Source organism: Peromyscus californicus, unplaced genomic scaffold, assembly GCF_007827085.1.
Source record: "Peromyscus californicus insignis strain IS unplaced genomic scaffold, ASM782708v3 Scaffold_21__1_contigs__length_65335640, whole genome shotgun sequence".
Lineage (NCBI taxonomy): Eukaryota > Metazoa > Chordata > Mammalia > Rodentia > Cricetidae > Peromyscus > Peromyscus californicus.
In genome coordinates, this window is record NW_026294514.1 from 12,821,608 (window position 1) to 12,843,058 (window position 21,451).

Here is a 21,451-nt window from a genome sequence, read left to right on the forward strand (position 1 = left end):
AATGGTCTATTCCTTCACTAGCTGCCTGTCCATGACACGTGTTTCTACATGGTAAGATTTAAACAGAGGGAAAAAAGAAGAGCATTTACCACAGCATCATGCATGACAGCTGAAAGAACTGATCTAGTAGTTTGGGGGCCATGATGTGCTCCATCAGAAGCATTCTCTAAGAAACATGATCCTGTAAGGCAATGGCTCTGTTCTGGGCTTCCAGACTCAGGGCTGGGTGCCAGCACTGACAGGGCCAGCTTTCTATATGGACTTCTAAAAATATGTACTGTAAATCACACTTAGGACACACAGGCAGATTGCATGTCAACCTCTGGTCATACTAGTTACCAGATACTGACTAAGAAACCAACAGCATCTCCATGATTCTTTGAATGAAACAGGAGAGTGAACTAAAGGACGCTTTCCATCTATACCAGTTAATTCTTTTCAAAATAAAAGATCACTGGGAAGATGATGATGTTAAATGCTTCTGAAGAGAAGGTAAGAGAAGAAACAGCGGCATTAGAGCATTTGCTGTGGCGTGTAGACACGCGTCTGTAACCGAAAGATAAGTTAGCACAGTGTCAGGGAGAAAGTACTGGATGGATGTTTCCTCTGTGAGCTGAGTCGGTGCACGCTTGTAATCCAACGCTTGGGAGGTGGAGGCAGGAGGATCAGGAATTAAAGTGGTCCTCAGACACATAGCCAGTTCTGGGCCAGCTTGGGCTGCATGAGATACTGCCCCCCCCCTTCAAAAAAAGAAAAAAAGCAAAGCAAAGAAAAAGAAAAACCTATTCATGGGCATTATGACATTTTTTTCAATACAAAATCAAAGAAAAACAATCTTTGGCTTGAAAACTGGAAAATAATAAACAGGAAGTCATGGCATTTGCAAATCTGTGATACTGGTGTTGCTGTCGGTGGTCTATATGGAGTCTCCTCTGTGTGTTCTCTCTATGTCCCATCTCTCCCCAGCCTGAACCCCTACAGAGCCTGCCAGAGGGCCGTTTCTGAAGGCCCCACTCAGCAGGCTCCGGTGAGCTCTGCTGTCTGTCAGCCTGCCCTGGCCACTCTCTCCCACTGCTGGCAGCTTCATTAAGAGGGCCTTAGGTAGTTTGCAGGCACTCATGACCCCTCCCCTCCTATTTGAAGCGCTCTGTATAACGACCACACTGAATTTCTTAAGTGGTAACTCAGTCTCGTATTTAGTCACAAAGGCCCAGGACTGGGGCTGGGGACATTACCTAGTGGGAGAGCGCCTACTCAGGGCATCAAGTCCTAGGTCCAGTCTACAGTAGGAAAAAGAAAGGAAGCGGGGGCTGGAGAGATGGCTCAGGAGTTAAGGGCACTGGCTGCTCTTCCAGGGGACCTGGGTTTGGTCCCCAGCACCCACGTGGAGGCTCACTACTCTCTGTAACTCTAGTCCCAAGGATCCTGACACCCTCTTCTGGCCTCCTGGGGCACTGCATGCATGTGGTGCACAGACATTCCTGCAGGCAAACCACGCCCCCAAACACACAAAATAACAATAAGAAAATAAATCTTAATATTAAAAAAGGAAAGACACAAAGGGAGATTGCGCAGGTGTACAGCCACAGGTGTGTGTCCAGGTACGACACCCACAGAGTTGCAGGGGTCTTGGAGGACTTGAAGTTGGGGGAAAATGACTCAGTCTTCCACACAAGGCTGTGTCTGGCTTGTGCTGGCTGGTTTTGTCAACTCGACATAAACATATCTGGGAGGAGGAACTCCTATTGAGAGGATGCCTCCTTCAGATCGACAAGTCTGTTGGGCTATTGTCTCGATTAACGGTTGATGTGGGAGGGCGCAGCTCACTGTGGGTGGTACCATCCCTAGGCTGGTGGTCCTGGATTGTAGAAGAAAGTGCGCTGAACAAGCTAAAGAGCCAACCAGTACACAGTGTTCCTCCTCTGCTTCAGTACCTACCTGACTTCCTTCGATGACGGACTATGACGTGGAAGTATAAGCCAGATAAACCCTTTCCTCCCCAAGTCACTTTTGGTCACGGTGTTTATCACTGGCAATAAATATGTTAAGACTCCTTTTTGTCAACTGAAGGAAGGAAAGCCTACGGTAGGATTTCTGATGCCTGGTGGAGGCAGGGGGATTGTCTTGGGACATCGAGAGTATTTAAGCCCCTCTCTCAGGCAGAACGCTAGCCTGAGACCGGGAGCAGCCCTCTTGGATGTGCACGCTGAGTTGGAGGTCTCTGCACACACTCACATACTCACATTCGCATCGGGTGGATTTGAGGCAGGTGTGAGGCTGGTACGGCTGAGACCACCAGAATTCCCGCTGCCTCCTGGGCAGAAAGAGAGCAGAGACTGGCTGACTTTGCGGGTTCTCTCGGGGTGTGGCACTGAGCATGCAGTTCAGAAGAGACAGAAAGATGTCATCTGGCTCCAGCATGGGCTACTCTATTCCACTGAGCCTGAGGCAGAGGCTGTACCGGATTCCCACCAATGTCTCCAGAACACCCTTCCTTTCCTTTAAGAGTCCCCATTTGGAATGTCATTCCCCATTCTCCCTGACTGCTCCCATGCTCTCAATACTAGTTGTAATTCTGGATGGTTTTAAGCAGGCAAATGTTGCTTCTAACACTTGGGCCTCGATCTTTTTTTTTTTTTTCTTTTTCCAAGACACAGTTTGTCTGTGTATCCCTGGCTGTCCTGAATCTCACTCTGTAGACCACGCTAGCCTTGAACTCACAGAGATCCGCCTGCCTCTGCCTCCTGAGTGCTGGGATTAGAGGTGTGGACCACCACCCCGTGGGGTCTTGATCTTTTACCCGGCAGCCTTAGGCTCACCCTTCCTCTGCCACTGCCTCCCACGGCCACGCCCTGGGGCTGTTCCGTCCCAGTAGCTGCAAACTCTCCAGGATTTCACTTCTCACGCCTCTTAGTCCTGCCAACACCTCCACCGTCACAATCTCAGTAATCTGCGGATTCTATAATCCATTAATCTTACTTTATGACCCAATCAACTCCCAAAGGCCTTGCCTTTTAGTACTGTTGCTCTGGGGATTACATTTCACCACATAAACGGGGGATTGGGTCAACATATTCAGACCATAGACATTTTAAAGTTTCATTTAGCTTCACAAGCGCTTTTCTATCCCTTCTAGCTGATATAACTATCCTGGTCCCCTTAGTGTTTAAGAAGCTGAAAGTCTATCTGTAAATTGACGCTTTGGTTTATAAACTTTGGGTCTATGTTCTTCCACCTGCTTGTGTCTTTATCACATATTCAGACACTTGCTGTCCCAAGCACTGCCTGATGGCCTAATTCTTGCGCCAGGTCACCCACCTCTTCAGCAGGTGATCAGAAGGGATTAACCCGGCACAGATGGCCAGGTCTGAGATTTTCCGGGCCTGCCACCAGAGGGCATCGTTCTGGTCCACAATCTGTAGAATGTCTCCTTTCAGGAAAGGCAATCCGGCATCCATGCAAGGGATGTCAGCATCCTCCTGGGGCCAGTAATCAATCATGGCACGAACATAAACCTGACAGCAGGTGCAGAACAGCACTGTCAGAGGAATGCTTGCCCGAGAACCACCCCAACTAAACCATCGGCCCACTCCTCGGCCCGCGGCTCTCATCTTTCTTGTCTACCCTCACCATAAAAGAGAGTTGCTCTTCTAAACTAAATGGTGGAGGAAGAGGGGTGCTGTTGGTGTCTTGGCCACAGGACATAGAGAAATCAGGCTGGAAGCTTCCTCCCTGCTAGCTAGCTGCTGGGGAGGAATTGTCATCAGTAGCTTTACTTATCCGTGGACCTGTATGGAGTAATAGCAACCAGCCAGGCACAGTGAGATCTTCGATGCGGCAGGGACAAGTCTGTTATGGCCACCACCAACCACATTCCAGCTGGAGGTGATGCTCACTCCATAGAGAGAACCCACATTCAGTGCTGTAAACACTGTCAAAAGTCTGCGGCTGAGGAGGGCCTAGGTCCCAGTGGGAAGCCATTGCTGACATTCTGCTAAACGGGCATGATGTGGCTGTCCAATTGCTTTCCCGATAACTGTGCTTAGACCCATCGATCGGTGCTGCTGTCTGCTCTGGTCAGAGAAGTTTCTTTTTGGAGCGGCTAGCAGCTACTGCAAAGACTCTTAAGTGGCCAGAGTACGGAGACTAGATGCTTATTGAACGAATGGCCACAAATGGGACATCTTTATTATCTACCCCACAGCTCAGAGAACGCTGTAGATGGGCAGAAATAATGTAGGAGCCGGAGGAAGTGGGAGGAGCGGTGTGGATACCGACTCACAGGCACGGCACAGCTGTAGCACTCTTGAACGCACAGCCATCATGATCACCTACGTGATTGGCCAGGTCAACACCCTGTCAGAGGGCTCATGGGGTCCCCTCTCCTCCCCCTCGGGGTTTATAAACAGTCAATGGTTGACGGGAAGATTGAGACATTTGCTTCAGTGTTAACAACTCCACTAAATCTCATTGACACGCACACACACACACACACACACACACGCACTAAGGACACACAGACATGAAGGTAGAAATGGTGCTAGTTGGGAAGATAAAGAAGATTAATGGGAGTGGAACATGAGCAAGTAATAAAACGGATTAAATACGATCAAAATACATTATATATATTATATGTCTGAAATGTCATAGTGAAACCCCTTATTGTAGATGTTAACAGATGCTATTAAACATTTTAAAATGTGTTGTAGCATCCCTTAGCTCTGACACATTTTTGTGCAGATTTTCACCATTTTTGAGGCTGCATCTTAACTCCATTGCTGTGTTCCTTTACCCATTCTCCATTTCAGGTCATCGGCACCGAGAAACACCCAGAACACTGAACCCTTGTCCCAAACAGTCTAGCGGGCAGGACCGTTACACAGCATACCTAGGAACTGTCATTGTGTGGGAGGCGGAAAGGCGGGAAGTTCTTACCATCTGCTGGCTGCTCACAGGAGGGGCAGACACCGGGACCACCTTGAACATGATCGTACCACAGGACAGAGTCTAGAAGACAGCAAAGAGGAAGGATGGCAAAGCATGGGCTCCGCGGTGCAGAGACAGAGGGATGCCTGAATGTGTCCAGGTCTAAGGACAACATTCACCACAGCGACCATCACCACCCAGAAATGGGAACTGGGAGGCACTTGATCTCTGTATCTGCCTCAGTGAGGGGCACCAGGGGCACTGGCTGCAGAAGAAACACACACTGAGGTGGCCTCTCCCCAGGACCCGCCACACTGCTGATGGACGCCTCACTCAGCAAGGTCTCTCTCCCACACACCCTGGGGGAAAAGACAACATCGTTGACGTCCTTCCTCACTCAGTGAGCATTTCCTGAAAACTCGTTTCGAAGCCAGCTGCCCCAGCCTGACGGGAAGGATAAAGGGCTCCCCCGCATCTTCTGAGAGAACCAACAAGCTTCCAAACTAAAACTGGATAGGAGGAGCCTAGAACAGGCTAGAAGAGACCCTCCTGGCTTGATGTGAGCTACAGACCCGGTGACAGGCAGCAGATTAGTGAGACCTCATTCTTTCTCCTGGTAGCTTCCCAAGAAGCATCGTTCCCAGTCACCCCGCAGCTGGAACCAGCCAGGAGGCTGAGGGAGAGCTGCTTGGTCCAAGGTGGATATACTTCTAATGCCCTTTGCAGAACCTTCCGTATCACATGGGATCTTGTGGTGGTAGCTTACAAAACGTTGAGGTGCTCTGGCTGTATTTCTCATTTTTCGTCTCTCAGCCACCACTGTGAAAGCCTAGAGTGAACCTGGGGAGAACCTGGGGGAGATGTGTACCTGGGGGATGAGCATTTCCATCTTTCTATGGGGAGTAGTGCTGAACTGCTGACAGTCCCGACCCGTGAGAATGAGAACTGGAGATGAAAGGCTGATATGCTTAGGCACACAGGCTGGGCAGACACTGGACCCACCCTGAACCGCTTCAGTTTCTAAAATTCCCAGCACCAGCCACCAAGGAACAGGAGCAGCAAGCATTATCCCTGCCCACATGATGCCTTCTGGTGACTCCCCTCTCCACCCACCCAAAGCTGCCCAGAGAAAGATGTCAAACAGACGTAAGCTGTCTGAATGTATTAGGGAGTGAGGGGATGTTTCTCAGGTTCAAACTGTCTCTGAAACCTCACTCTGCCCCAGCTTGGTTTCCCACTGAGCACACGTAATGAGGGACTTGTGTGTGTGTGTGTGTGTGTGTGTGTGTGTGTGTGTGTGTGTGTGTGTGTGTGTGTGTTGGGGGGATGACTGGTCCTGTGGAGGAGATGCTTGGGAAGGGATGTCCCCAGCCTTTGCCAGGACTTCTGGGGGTTAAACACAAAGCTTGATGAGTTACCTGGCAACAGACAAGGTCTAGGGCTAGAGGCAGAAAGCTGCAAGAGGGACTCTGCTGTGGATGATTGATTGATAAATAAAACGCTGATTGCCTTGTAGCCAGGCAGGGACAAGGAGGAGAAGAATTCTGGGAGGTGTGTGGGAGCCCGTTCTCGGGTTCCTCGTGGCTTTACCCAGCAGGTCCGCATAGAGGATGATTAGGACCACAGGCCTGAGTGCAGGTGTCTGAGATGGTCTGCACTTGGCTGTGCTGGGGGAGGAGGTCTTTTGCTCCACCCCTTGGCATCTCTATAAAAACCCTGGGGCAGAGACAGTCGGGGCCTGTTGGAATAGGTTTCAGGCCCTCTCGAGGCTATCCTTTATTTTCTATCTGTTTATCTCCGCAATATTCTCCGCAATAAATCCTTCTATCTAATATTTCCTGCTGCTCGCACTCAAGAAAACTCTGGGGAACTGTGGGGGTGGTTGGGTAAACGCCCCACAGAGGTGGAAGACTGAGGCAGAGAGACGCTGCCAGCCGCTGCCATGAAAAGCAAGATGTAAGGTACTGGTAAGCCATGAGCCATGTGGCAACTTATAGACTAATAGATATGGGTTAATTTAAGATATAAGAACTAGTTAACAAGAAGCCTGCCATGGCCATACAGTTTATAAGAAATATAAGTCTCTGGGCCGGGCGGTGGTGGCGCACGCCTTTAATCCCAGCACTCAGGAGGCAGAGCCAGGCGGATCTCTGTGAGTTCGAGGCCAGCCTGGGCTACCAAGTGAGTTCCAGGAAAGGCGCAAAGCTACACAGAGAAACCCTGTCTTGAAAAACCAAGAAAAGAAAAAAAAAAAGAAATATAAGTCTCTGTGTGTTTACTTGGTTGAGTCTGAGCGGCTGCAGGACTGGCGGGTGAGAGAGATTTGTCCTGACTGTGGGCCAGGCAGGACTGGAGAAAACTCCAGCTACAGGAGTCAAACCCCATCACATCACAGCACACACACCATGGGGCTTGGCATGTCACTAAGTCTCTAATGAAGACTGGAGGAAAGACATTACCAGAATGTGGATCACTTCCTCGGGGTCCAGGCCCTCCACTGAAACACCGTTAACTTCCACCAGCTTGTCTCCAGCGTACAGCAGCCCTAGGGAAGGGGAACACAAACGGGAAGGGTCTGGCAGAGGCCACCATTCCAACGACTACAAGCTCACGCCCCCAAGCATGTTTGAAATGTTTAAATAAAAATTAAACTGTTCACTTCGACTTATACCACCACAACCATCTGTGAGCGCTCTATTTTCTACCTCTTTGCCGGCACCAAGAGTGATTTGGTATTTGTTTTTTCTACCCTGATGCTGTAAAATGGAACCAAAATGCTGACCAGAAGAACACTAAAGACATCAGGGTGTGAGTGAAGGACACATGGAAAGAAAAAGGAATGAATTATTCTTCAAAAGATTCAGTATGGAGCAATTTGGGGGATAAGATGAAGCCTTGAACATGTATGGTGACACACATCTCTAATGCCAGCATCAGGGAAGCAGAAGCTAGGGGGAGTGAGTTCAAGGTCATGGCTCAGTGGTAGAGCACCTGCCTAGCATGTTCAAGGTCTGGGTTCAGTCCCTAACAACACACACAGACACACACACACACACACATAAGCATACATGCATATACATGCATATAAATATACATACACACATATAAATATTCATACATACACAAATATACATACACACATATAAACACACACATACACAAACATACACAGACACATAAACACACATAAACATAAACACATACACATATAAACATGCATACATAGACACATACACACATAAACAAACATATATAAACATACACACACACATATAAATATACACATATAAATATACACATATAAACAAACATACACAAACATATACACACATATATATAAATACACACATATATACACACACACATAAACTGCTACAAGCCACAGGAATATGAAACAGAGATTCAGCTGTATGTGGTAAAGATATACCTGGAAGAATCAAGGAATCCTTCTGGAGGAAAAAGCCAAATCTCAGGGAGTATTTAGAGTTATTCGGCCTTTAATATATCAGCTGTTTCCTGCCCTGAATTTCTTGTGCGCTCTCATAATTTCCCCAAGAACTTCTAACAGTGTGGATGGATCATGCCTTGGGCATATACACTTAAAGTACTTGGATAAGGTCACGTAGACAAGGTTTTCTGCCTCCAGGCTTCCTATTCCCTTTTTAGCATTTGCATTAGATGTCTGCCTTCTGCAAATATCCTTTTAAGCTACATCTAAAGGTAGGGCCAGCTCCAGACAGAGCATCCAAGGACAAGTGACAGACAGAATAGCTGGTCAGACCACCTGCTAGGCACCTGAGGCCCCTGAGTTAAGGTAAACACCCTTATGGAGACACAGCCTGTCTCCTAGGTGCATAGCTTTGCTTCTGGTGCAAATCAAACTCAGATCTCCCCTCCTCTCCAGCCCTAGAGCAAATTCTTAGAACAAAAAAGGTTTTCTTCATACTAGGTAAGGCCCGGTTCTTCCATCTGTGAAATGTCATGATCATGCTTGCATTGTTCCCTTGCCTTGAGAATGATAAAAAGAATACATTCCCACAGAGCCTAGCATGCGGGGGTGCTCTGAACGAGGGGGCTGGAGTCCCTCGGAACATTTGTCCCTGTTTTTTTTACTAGCCAAGCAAAGGAACATCTGAAGGCCCTGACCGAAGAGCACAAGAGACTTCTTGCTTCTGGAAAAGTCATAGAATCCAGTGTCCCTGTGTCTGGCTAACACCATGCCACCCCAGCTTACCGCTCCTCTCCACCAGCCCGCCATGGATGACCCTGGCCACCAGGATATCCCCTGTTATCTCATGGCGCTTGATGGTAGCTCCCTAAAGAGAGAACACAATAGGTCCTGGGCTTACTAACACGACTATTTTTCTGGTAGCTTCAGTCAGCACAGCTCTTGTCTTTCAGACAATGATTTTCTTATTAACCAGAAGGGGCCCCCAGTCACCCTGTGGCCATCAGCCACATCATGCCATCAAAAAGGAAGGGCCATCAGACCTTGACCTCATAAGGCCTCCATATAATATTCAGACATAGAATATTTAGAATCTTCCAGAAATAAAGTGCCCTTGATTATAATCTAATGGAAGGAAGCACTCTTAGAGAATCAATTAATGTCTTGCCCACTTCCTATTAGTGGAAGAGAAAGATGTAGGCCAGTGCATTAGAACTGAGTAAAATACATGAAAGACAAATAAAATATATAATACAGATGTCTTTTCACCAAAAAGTTTATATTGTATCTTGTCTTCTCATGAAAGAAAAACTACTAAACAGAAACCTTTTGGTCGGGACAACATTATGCCCAGCAGTGCATCTGAACCACAGGAAATAGTACACCGGTTATCATGCCATTGTTTCCACTCTGTGTGTGACCGAGACACAACCGCCAGTCAAGTAACCATTAATACGACTTAGATCACAAGGAGCGCTGGCATAACCTAAACAAGAGGTCAATGATTTCCTTACCAGGGGCTGCTGGTTTTTCACCAAACACACGATCCTCAAAGCTTCCTCGCTGTCGGGGATGTCGTCCGGCAGCGGGGGGAGAAAGGGTTCAAAATCTTTCTGAGCTACCGTGTCATGGGCACTGAGCAGAGCCTGGGAACAGAAAGAGACAGGTGAGCAATGTCACATGCACCTGAAAGACGGTGACTTGATACTATATAAGACACCCAGCCACAGACACCACGCCTACGTGTCAGGCACAATTCAGTCACAGTCACCTTATGAGATAAGTCTATTTATTGCTCCCTGTTTACGGACAAGGGGTCCGGGAATACGGAGGTTAAAAAGTGTACAGAAATCTCTTTCAGGGGCTGGAGAGATGGATCAGAGGTTAAGCGGTTAATAAAGAGCTTGCTCTCTTTCAGTGGACCTGGGTTCTGTTCCCAGCACCCACATGAGGCAGTTTACAATTGTCTGTGACTCCAGTTCCAGGGGATCCGATGCCCCCTTCTGGTCTCTGCAGGCATCTGCACACATGTGGTGCACATAAACTCATAAAGGCACATATACATATATACAAATAAATGTATATCCCAAATAATTTCATACACTGTATTCAAAAGTCAAAATCTTCCCAACATGGAGAGAAAGTATAGGGATTTTTTTTCTGTGTAACCGGGAGCTGCCCTGGTGACTGCCCAGAATTTTAGAGGAATAGTATTTTTTTGGGAGAACAAGACACCCCGGAAAGTTCTGGGTGCCTCCTCATACACGTGAGAGCATTGGCTCAGTGATTAGTCAACCACATATGAGCCCCACACCTTCAAGTATAATCGGTTTGTCAGTCATGTACAGAAACAGAATATATATTCAGAGACAACGTTTTATATCCTGTTTATTTACTCTTCCCAGCTCTGCCATATGGCAGGTGGGCAAACATGGTCCATTTTAGCAAATGCTTACCTTGCAGTGTGGAGCCTGGAGGACTTGTCTCAGCTCTTGGATCTCAGGAGAACTGGAGGCTTTGGGTAATAGCTCCAAGACCTGATTCATGACGGAAAAATATACAGCATAAAGTATTTTTAAGCCAGGTGCCTTATGGCTGTAATCCTAGCACTTGAGAGACTGGGTCACGAGGGTGACCAAAATTCTGAAACTAGCTTAGCTCCAAAGTGAGTCACAGACCACTCTGGCCTTCAGGTGAGACCCTGTTTCCAAAAAGCAAAATGAAATGAAATCAAATACTTAAAATCTTCATCACCTGGGGCTGGAGAGATGGCTTAGGGGTTATGAGAGCTTGTTGCTCTTTTAAAGGACCCAAGTCTGGTTCCCAGCACCCATTCAGGTGGGTTACAACTGCCCATAACTCCAGCTGGCCTCTGAGGGCACCCCACACATGTAATAAACACTTACACAGACATATACACATTCATAACAACAATCGTTATCACCTAGTCAACTTCACACAGGCTGAAAAGTAGATGTACTAATATGATGTTGACCTAAGAGACATTGTTACTGAAGCCTTCTCTTTTGTCTCCAGAGACAGGGCCTAGTGTCTTTCCTTAGCTGTTAAACTTTACCATAGCAGACAGAAGCCAAGACTCAAGGTAGATTAAACCCGTGATAGCCTAAGTAGCAAGGCCTTTTCCTCTGGTATTGCTAAAGTGGCTCTTTATTAATGCAGTACATTACAGGCAGATGAATTTGAGCTACAGGTGAGCCGAGAATTCAGGCCACTCAGTCTCATGAGAAGCTCCATTCTTTGAGTAGAAAATGGAAATGATGACTTTTATTTTAAAGTGTATCATTTTATCAGCAATTTCGATACTTGCTGCGAATGTGAAATGACTTAGAACGAACTGTAGACCTGCTTTCAGAGGACACGGTATTGCTGTGGGATATCTTTTTGTATGCTATGAATATGTGTTGTTCTGATTGGTTGATAAATAAAGCTGCATTGGCCTATGGCAGGGCAGGTTACGGTTAGGCAGGACATTCAAACTAAAGACAAGAATAAGGGTGGAATCAGGGGAGACACCAGCCCGCCGCTGAAGGAGCAACAAGATGCCAGCAGACTAGTAACACCACAGCCACATGGCAACATATAGATTAATAGAAGTGGGTTGAGTTATAAGAGCTAGCTAGCAAGAAGCCTGGCCCACAGGCTATACAGTTTGTAAGTAATATAAGCCTCTGTGTGTTTACTTGGGCCCAAGGGGCTGTGGGACCAGGTGGGACACAGGAAAACTTACAATTACAGGTCAAGGAAGCTTTATTTATCAACCAGTCAGAACAACATGTATTCACAGTATACAGAAAGACATCCCACAGCACAGTATTTTTCAAAGTATGAATCCCCAGCAGCACACATCACTGCACACGGCTGAGTAAAGCATGCAGGTCACAGGCTTCACACCTGTGCACCGGGGTTACAGTGAGTAAGATGCCATGTGTATGTTATCCTGCAAACAACTGGGGACAGTTTGAACTGCTGATTGCTGAAATGAAGGGTACAGTCTCTTCCTTTTTTTCTTACCCCCTCCTCCTCTCTTTGACTCCTTCTATGGTTTTGAACACATTTTATGTAATGGACACTGTTGGCAGACAAAAATTCTTACTCTCTTAGAGTTCTCATCCCAGTGGGGGAGGCATAGGCAATAAACACAACAGAAATGAACATTTTTGTCTGATATAAAGAGTTAAGAGGAAAAACAAACCAGGGAAGTTGGCCAGGGAGTTCCAGGAAGGAGTCCGATTTTAGATGAGTGGCCAGGAAAACTTTTCCTGGAATGTAGCCTTTGATGGATGGAAGAGGAAGATCATGAGGACTCATGAGCAAGAACATGAGTGGCTTAAGGACAGGCCAGGGCAGAAAGGATGCAACAGGAGCTTGTCGACCATGAGGCCAACATGGTTGGAGCAGAGCGAGCAGGTGGAGGAAATAAGTATGAAATAAAGCCACCAGAGAGGCTCAGTCGTGTACAAGTGTGTTGGGATCTTAGTATTTTTTTTTCAGAGTTAGGAGGTCATAAGGAGGACTGGGGCAGAGAAACAACTGGTCTGGCTTGCTTCTAAGGCTTCTCTGTTGGAAGCAGACATGGGGGTGTAAAGGTGGGGCTGGAGGAGCCGGTGGAAGGGACACCCAGTTATTTGTAAGGGTGTCAATGGCTTCTACTTAATTACGTTAGGGGGTACAGGACTGGCGTGCTGTGGAATACTATTTTAAGGTGTGTGACTTTTGTTTATGTTGCTTTTGTTTAACTCTGTGAAGCTGTGTTACTTCACCCGTCTAGAACACCTGATGGTCTAATAAAGACCTGAACAACCAATAGCAAGGCAGGAGAAAGGACAGGCAGGGCTGGCAGGCAGAGAGAATAAACGGAAGGAGAAATCTGGGAGGAAAAAAGGAGAGAAGTAGCCAGAGAAGGAGGATGCCAGGGGCCAGCCACTCAGCCACCCAGCCACCCAGCCACCCAGCCACCCAGCCACCCAGCCACCCAGCTACACAGCTACACAGCCAGCCACGGAGTAAGAGTAAGATTTACAGAAGTGAGAGAACGGGAAAAGCCCAGAGGCTAAAGGTAGATGGGATAAGTTAAAGTTAAGGAAAGCTGGCTAGAAACTAAGCCAAGCTAAGGCTGGGCATTCATAAATTAAGAATAAGTCTCCATGTGTGATTTATCTGGGAGCTGAGTGGCAGGGCCCCCAAAAGAGTAAACAAAACAAAACACTGGTGAGAGTCCAGATGTGTTTGGAAGTGGAGCTGACAAGGTTTGCCGCACGACTGGTGAGATCTGAGAGAAAGAACAGACTCCCAGGTTACCCCAAGATTCCAGCCTGACAATAGTACTACAGTGACAGAGACAGGAAAGGCCGTGATTGGGGTGAGCCGAAGGGGACATGTGAGGACATGCTAAGTCTGACGTGTCCATCCAACTTCGAGGAAGACGGGGAGGAGGAAGTTGGGTGGCAAAGACTGGAATCCAAACAAGACCCAGATCCATGTTTGAGATAGAAATTGGAGAATCATTAACCGCAATGTCACCTTGTACACACAGGGCCAGTTGAATGTGAAGGACAGGGCAAAGGCAGAGCTGGTCATGTGCTAAAAATGTACATGCATGTGTGCACGAATGCGTGTGTGTGTGTGTGTGTGTGTGTGCGCGCGCACATGCGTGTGTGTTAGTTTTGGAAGACGATTTTCTTCTTTATATTAAATTTAATTAAGAACATTTATTAAAGTGCATAGTCATTGACCATGTTCTCCCAACAGAAACCTCCATTTAAACAAACACTCCAGGTCAGAGAACATCATCGAAGGCTCTACGGGTCTTCTGGGCAGAGCCACCTTACCTCACAGGATAGGATCTGTGCATGGGTTGTAGCAGGAAGGAGCTTCTTTTCTTTAAACTTCTGGAGGCAGTCATAGACCTGCAGAAGGGCACAAGGGTGAGAATGATACGGAAGATGTGACCGGTCACATTGTAGAGTAAAGGCTCTCAAAGGAGGAAACAGCCAAGGCGGCTGTACCGCTGACACCTGAGCAAGCAACACGGTGTGACTCCGGCGGCTGAGTGGAGGTCCCAGCACCTCAACGGCATCACTCCTGGCGGCTACCAGGAGACTGGCAGCCCCAGGGAAATTTCATTAATAAAAAGTATGCAAATGTTTCCCTTGTTTAGGTGAGGAAGGTAAAGAGAAGGTTTCTGATGCTGACGCCAACAGGGATCTATAGACAATGCACACAGGGCTTCTCAAGGGGGGGGGGTCTATGGGGTATAGACCCCTAAGGACCTCTGCGCTGGGCAGCTGGGCAGGGTATGCATTGTATGGCTCACGACCCAACAAGGGTCTAGGATAAGAAGTCAGACCTTTGGAATGTGCTCAAAGCTGTTCAGTTCTCCTTCCTCAGGCAATTCTCCGGTGCAAATTCCAGCTTCATCTGTCCTGATCCTTGGGGATTCTTTTCCGTACTAGATAAGGAATCAGGGTGGGTAAGCAAAGCTCGCCCGGCTTCACAGTGCTGCCCTTCATCTTATTCTGGGAATCAAATTCATCTTACAGATAGAGAAAGGAGTTTCAAGAGGCACCTTAGCCTTTCCATCTCTATCTGTGAGGAGCAAGCTTCCTGCAGTACTGGAGGGTTGGTACTCAAGTGTGTTCCTGGTAGGGGTCAAGTGCTAGCCAGGTATGATCTACATACTGAGTTCCAGGCCAGCCAAGACTGAACTGTGAGACCTGGGATCAAGGGATTTAAAACAAGTGATGTGCATCTTTGGTCATACAGAAGATGTTACCACTTCAATTCTAAAGACTATAACATGAGCATGCACTATAAGGCTGACCATATTTCATGCTTAATTAGATAATCTATATCCCCAAAAATAACTTCAAAAGGATCTTTTTTAAGAACACCTGTTCAGAACATCTACTCTGTAAGGTGCACAAATTTTTAATCAAATTTTAGAAGATTTTATCAGGGTAAGGAAATGTTAAGAGTTCCAACCAGATCCATGGATGTTTTAGTTCCTGGTTTTAACAAAGGAGGAATGATGTTTTGTTTTGTTTCTTGAGACAGGGTTTTAGTATGCATTCCTTACTACGTGAAACTTACTGTGTAGGTAAGGCCGCCTCACAGAGACCCCACCTGCCTCTGCCTCCCAAGTGCTGGGACTAAAGGCATGCACCACTCCATCTAAGCAGAAGTGGCTTTTGTAAAAGCATTATTTGTCTGGAGTTGGCCTTAAGGACAAAGGACTGTGGGGAGCTGCTGGTGGCCATTGTGGTAATTATATTGTGATCTTAGGGGCCTCTGAAAAAATAAGTTGGGGACAGTAAAGAAAGGATCAGACATAGTTTTTCATTCCCAAATGCTTCCAAAGCCAACAGGGGTGTGTCTATATATATATATATATATATATATATATATATATATTTCTCTGTCTCTGTCTCTGTCTCCGTGTGTGTTGTGTCTGTCTGTCTGTCTGTCTGTCCGTCTCTTTCTCTCTGTATCTCCCCACCCCAACTTTTTTTGAGATAAGGTCTCATTGATTCCAGGCTGGCTTCAGATTGACTTTTAGCCATGAATGACCTTGAACTCCTGATTATCCTGCCTCTATTCCTGAGTGCTGGGGTTACAGGTGTGCACCATCTCGCCTGGTGTGGTGGTTTGAAAGAGAATGGCTCCTATAGGCTCATGTTTGAATGTTTTAGTCACTAGGGAGTGGAACTGTTTGGGAAGGATTAGGATATGTGACCTTGTTGGAGGAGGTGTGGCTTTGCTGGAGGAGGTATGCTACTGGGGTGGGCTTTGGGGTTTCCAAAGCCCGTGCCAGGCACAGTGTCTCTCTCTCTCTCTGTCGGCCGCACATGGATCAGAATATAAAGCTCTCGGCTCCGGTTCTAGTGACGTGCCTATCTGCTTCCTGTCATGATGATCATGGACTAACCCTCTAAAACTGTAAGCAAGCCCCAGTTGCTCTCGAAAGAAGGTGAAGGAGGTGACAATCTCCAACAGGCAAGCATCCTCACTCGGCTGCATTATGATGAACACCTGTAGCTGGACAGCGCCTGCAGGGCAGTGCATGAAGGCCCCGGCACTAGGAGACAGCTCCGTTAGGGGCTATATCATGGTCAAAAGGCACTTGGAAATCAACCCTGCCCACCCAGTCGTGGAGATCCTGCAGCAGTTGACTGGGACTGGCAAAACCAGGGCTGTCAAGGACCCCGTGGCACCGCTGTTAAGAGCTACGCTTCTCCTTTCCGGCTTCTCACATGTGGATCCCTGGAAGAACTCCAACCATGATCACAGCTGGCCTGGGCACTGATGAAGACAAGCATCAGCGGAGGCGTCCAGCATCACTGTCCCTGATGCCGCCTCCTGATGAAGACAAGCATCAGTGGAGGCATCCAGCATCACTGTCCCTGATGCCGCCTCCTGATGAAGACAAGCATCAGTGGAGGCGTCCAGCATCACTGTCCCTGATGCCGGCCTCCTGCGTGAGGCTGCTGAGAACGCATCTCACATGGAAGCAGTTTAGAGTTCCCCCTGGGAAGCCTGCGACCTTTGTACTGTTTTAGCCTCTGGCTCCTCCAGCAGCGAGACTGGCCTTCATCCATCTGGCTCTCTGCTGGCTTCTTCTTTCCTGTACTGTTTCTTAAACCAGGAAAATCCTCCCCTCAACCTGACAACAAGGTTGTGTACTGGGGTTTTATGGAGACTTTTGTTGTTGTTATTTGTTTTTTTGTTTTGTTTTTCTTCTGAAATTAAAAGTATGCAAAACAAAGAAGATGCAGTTTTACTTTAAAAAGCAAATCAACAAGCCAACATCTTCGGCATGCTTTGACAGCAACTTGAAAGGTCCAAGCAAGACACTGGCTGTTGCCAGCCAGAGAATCAAAGGCTTGGCGCACTCACCTTCAGCAGAGCCTGCAGCCACGGGGAATGGAGGAGGTCATATAAGAGACACACGCCATTCACATCTCGACTGTAGAAAAGGCTCAGCTCCTGCAGCAGCAGCCTCAGGATTCCAGAGAGGCCTAGGAAAGGACAGAGGTCAGCCGTGGGGGGGGGGGGGCACAAGGAGGGCCGGTAAGGTTAACTGACACTGCTCGGAATGCCCCTGGGTTTCCAGATACTGTACGAGTGGGACAACACTGGATTTAAGGCCTCAGGGTGGCTCCAAGCCCTGTCCCATCATTTCTGCTATACATTTCAGAAGACCACGTGACTGTGGGAAAAAGTTCCTTTTGGCAAACTGCAAATCAGCTAGCTTTCTCATGGGGCTGAGTTCAACTGTAGGTGAATGATGGTGATATGTGGACATGGGATACCGTCAGGATGATGCAATCACCTTCCCTCTTCTGCCTTACCACACAGGAATTTATCCCTAAACCATCCAGATGTTTTCTGGGCCTTCTTTCTCTAAGCCAAACACAGTTGGCTATTTGTACCCTTTCTGAAAATACTCATGGAGAGTGTTCCTGAAAACCTTTCCCACTGGACTTTGAAATTTTACAATTACATTTGAGTTCTTTATTTCCTTGTGTGGGGCTGGGGGCATGCACACCACAGCATTTGTGTGGAAGCCGGAGGATACCTTGTAGGAGTCAGGTCTCCCTTTATACCATGTGGGTCCCAGGGATGGAATTCATGTTGTCAACCCTGGTGGCAAGTACCTCTTCCCACTGAGCCATCTGGCTGGCCCTCCGTTACATTTTTTTCAAATTTATTTATTTATTTATTGTTTGTTTGTTTATTGTGTGTATATGCAAATGCATCTGTGGGGGTCAGAGGGCAATTTGAGGAGCTTGGTTGTCTCCTTCTAACTCAGGTCACCAGCTCTGATGACAAGTACCCTCCTCACTCACTGCCCCCAGACTTCCAATTATAAATTTCAACATTCTACTGAGCAAAGGAACTACATACATAGTAAATCCTCAGTTTTTTTTTTTTTCATTATAAAAACAAAAATTGACCGGGCGGTGGTGGCGCATGCCTTTAATCCTAGCACTCGGGAGGCAGAGCCAGGCGGATCTCTATGAGTTCAAGGCCAGCCTGGGCTACAGAACAAGATCCAGGACAGGTTCCAAAACTACACGGAGAAACCCTGTCTCCAAAAAACAAAAACAACAAAACAAAACAAACAAACTAACAAAACAAAACAAAAATCTTTCAAGTGTTACTCTGCATGCGAACAAGGTACGCAGTTCTGAGTTTTAGACAGACAGTGTGGCCTGTGCGGCTCTGACTCTCGCGTGACAATTGTCTTCTTTGCACTGACAGCTGCTCTCAGAATCACTGACACGAGTGCCAGTGGGCACAGGTGCAGAATAAGCCTCGGTAATGATCACAGCAGGTGTCCCTGTGTGCTTGATCACAAACGCAGACAGTATGGTAAGTCTTCTCTGGCCTAGGAAAGGAACTCTGGTAACACATACCGTTCTCAGGACTGGGCGATGTGCAAAGTGTCCCGTCCTTGTCCGTCAGCTCTGCCCCTCTGTCTGACTGTTTCATCCTCCCTGCTGGAACACTTGGAAAGGGAAGTCAGAAACAGGAAGCAGACTGACAAACAGCAGCATCTTGTCACTCGGCCACACCAGCCACACAATGCTCAGCATACCGGAGTATATTTTCAACAACAGTTATTCTGTAAGCCAAGTACTAAGTCGCACATACTCGGGTATACATCAAATAAAACACAGCCTTGTCCTGTGACATTTCCCCTCCAAATCAGCTGCTACTAGCTGTGTGAAAGAGAAAACTATTATTCCATAAACACTTCCCCACTCCACTATTTTTCTAAAATTAATTCTTTTACATCATGTTTAAACACACACAGACTCATATGCATGTGACTCAGCTCAGGTTTAAAGGTCAGAGGATAACTTGCAGGGCTCAGTTCTCTTCCTCCATCACATGGGTTGTAGGGATAGATCTCAGGTTGTTAGCCTTGTGTGCACTGAGCCATCTCACAATCCTATCATCTTTTCCAATAACTGACAAGCCACAGTCTATCTGCTTGCTTTCCTGGGTGCATTACCCACTGTTGAGAGCTCAGAGGGCCTCCCTGGCCCGAATGCACACTGATACTCCATTCTGTATATTGTACTTGGCGTTCTTCATAGATCTCACTGCACAATTCCTGTTAGAAGACTGGACTGAGTTATGTGAAACAGATTACTGTCCTGGAATACACAGTCTTCTTAATCTAGAGACAACGTAACAGTGACTTGGCCCTCCGGGCCCCCGATAGCCTTCCTGGTTCACCCTATAAACTGTCTAAAACCTAGACAACAGTGCCCCGTAGGTTTTGCGTAGGTTCAAACACATGGCAGCTCATTATATCTTAGCCCTATCAGTTTCAGCACACATCTTTAACAACCAGTTTGAACAGCTTAATTTAATGTACTTTCAACAGCATTGCTTTAGATCTATTTACTCTCACAAGATAGAGATCCAGAATAACAGTGGCCTAGTAGAAGTTTCTGTGTTCCTTATTTGACAGTTCAGAAGCAGAGACAACCCAGACTTGCTAGGTCAGCCTCAGTCCATAAAGTATTGAGGCAATGGGGTCCTGCCAGCTCACTGTCCCAACCCCAGGATGCACACAGCACTCATCTATCTGCTCCAAGATGGCGGCATGGTTTCCAGCCATCACCTCTACATTTCAGCTAGCAGGATGACGAAAGGGTTAAGAAAAGAAGGGCAAAGGGGAGATGGACTCTTTGGGAATGTTTTAGAAGTAGTTCTACATGATAAACAATCACTGTAGTGGTTTGAAAGGAAAAGGCCCCCAAAGGGAGTGGCACTGTTAGGAGGTGTGGCCTTGTTGGAGGAAGTTTATTAGGGTACACAATATATTACCACATGTAATTTATAGGGTAAAGAGGCAGGGAGTATAAAAAAGCCACTAAAAGCTGGCACGTGATCATTATCAATACCTCGAACTTGAACATTACCTTAAGTCAGCTTTGGCCTTTGAGATGGCTCAGCAGGGCAAGGCATTTGCTGCCAAGCCTGACGGACGACCTTGAATGCACACAGTAGAAGAACTGTTTCCCAAAAGTTGTTCTGACTTCCACAAGCGGGGGCCCCCACAAACGTGTGTGTGAGAGCACACACACACACACACACACACACACACACACACACACACACACAAAATGTAATGAAAATGTTTTAAGACAGCATTTCCTTCTGCTTTACAGACACACTAACTGCTTTAAAATTCTGACCTCTGACCCATTATGCTTGTTTTCCAAAATACTTTTCAATATGGAAATCCTGAGCAAAGCACATGTGTAACCATGAGAAACGGCCTGCTGGCTTCCCTGCATCAAAGGCCCTCAGGGAAGAAGATGGGGACACTCAGTTTCACTTGAAGTCTATAACTCACTGTTCCACAGTTAAAAGAGATGGTCTCTCAAAATCATAACATTTTATAGGTGACTTAAGGTGTCCACCATTGTGAAATAGACTACCCAAGATTCTGTTGAGCTTCGGGAGGGGCCTGCAGGAAATGCAGGATTGCGAGCAGTCTCTTACCTGCAAGGATGGACACACGTAACTGTCACCTGTCAAGAGACGAGCAAGCAGGAACTCCCGGCAGCTGTCAGCTGCCAAAGTCACCTCGAGGCTCTGGATAAAGTCCCTGCCCATGCTGGGGTTTAATCCTGACCTTGCAGCTGCAGCCAACCACTGACTCACTCCCTGTAAGCCGGCCCTCGCCAATCCTCCTCGGGTGCAAGCATCTCATTTGCATTACCCCCCACCTCACGCGGGTTTCCTCTCACACTGCTACCACACTCCACTACAGTCACTAGTATTTTTGTGGACTATTTCAGGATAGCAGATATCCCACTAGATTTTCTTCTCTACTTTTTAGGTTTTTTTTTTTTTTTTGAGCTGAGGCCCGAACCCAGGGCCTTGTGCTTGCTAGGCAAGCGCGCTACCACTGAGCTAAATCCCCAACCCCAAGATTTATTTATGTATTATGTACACAGAAGAGGGTACCAGATCTCATTACAGATGGTTGTGAGCCAACATGTGGTTGCTGGGAATTGAACTCAGGACCTCTGG

At 47.1% G+C, this 21,451-nt stretch overlaps 1 protein-coding gene across 1 annotated transcript in view; it reads right to left on the reverse strand.

Annotated features, from left to right (window-relative positions):
• Mpp4 (MAGUK p55 scaffold protein 4) overlaps window positions 1-21,226 on the reverse strand; it is a 41,188-nt gene extending 19,962 nt beyond the window's left edge. The window contains exons 1-10 of the mRNA XM_052749543.1: window positions 18,811-21,226; window positions 17,288-17,409; window positions 14,224-14,301; window positions 10,831-10,911; window positions 9,889-10,020; window positions 9,161-9,242; window positions 7,386-7,471; window positions 4,936-5,007; window positions 3,319-3,515; window positions 2,250-2,314 (exon numbers count right to left, since the gene is read on the reverse strand). Coding sequence (XP_052605503.1) covers window positions 2,250-2,314; window positions 3,319-3,515; window positions 4,936-5,007; window positions 7,386-7,471; window positions 9,161-9,242; window positions 9,889-10,020; window positions 10,831-10,911; window positions 14,224-14,301; window positions 17,288-17,409; window positions 18,811-18,886 — 991 coding nt within the window. The 5' untranslated portion in view covers window positions 18,887-21,226. The remainder of the gene's footprint in view (window positions 1-2,249; window positions 2,315-3,318; window positions 3,516-4,935; window positions 5,008-7,385; window positions 7,472-9,160; window positions 9,243-9,888; window positions 10,021-10,830; window positions 10,912-14,223; window positions 14,302-17,287; window positions 17,410-18,810) is intronic.
• Between the last annotated feature and the right edge of the window lie 225 nt (window positions 21,227-21,451).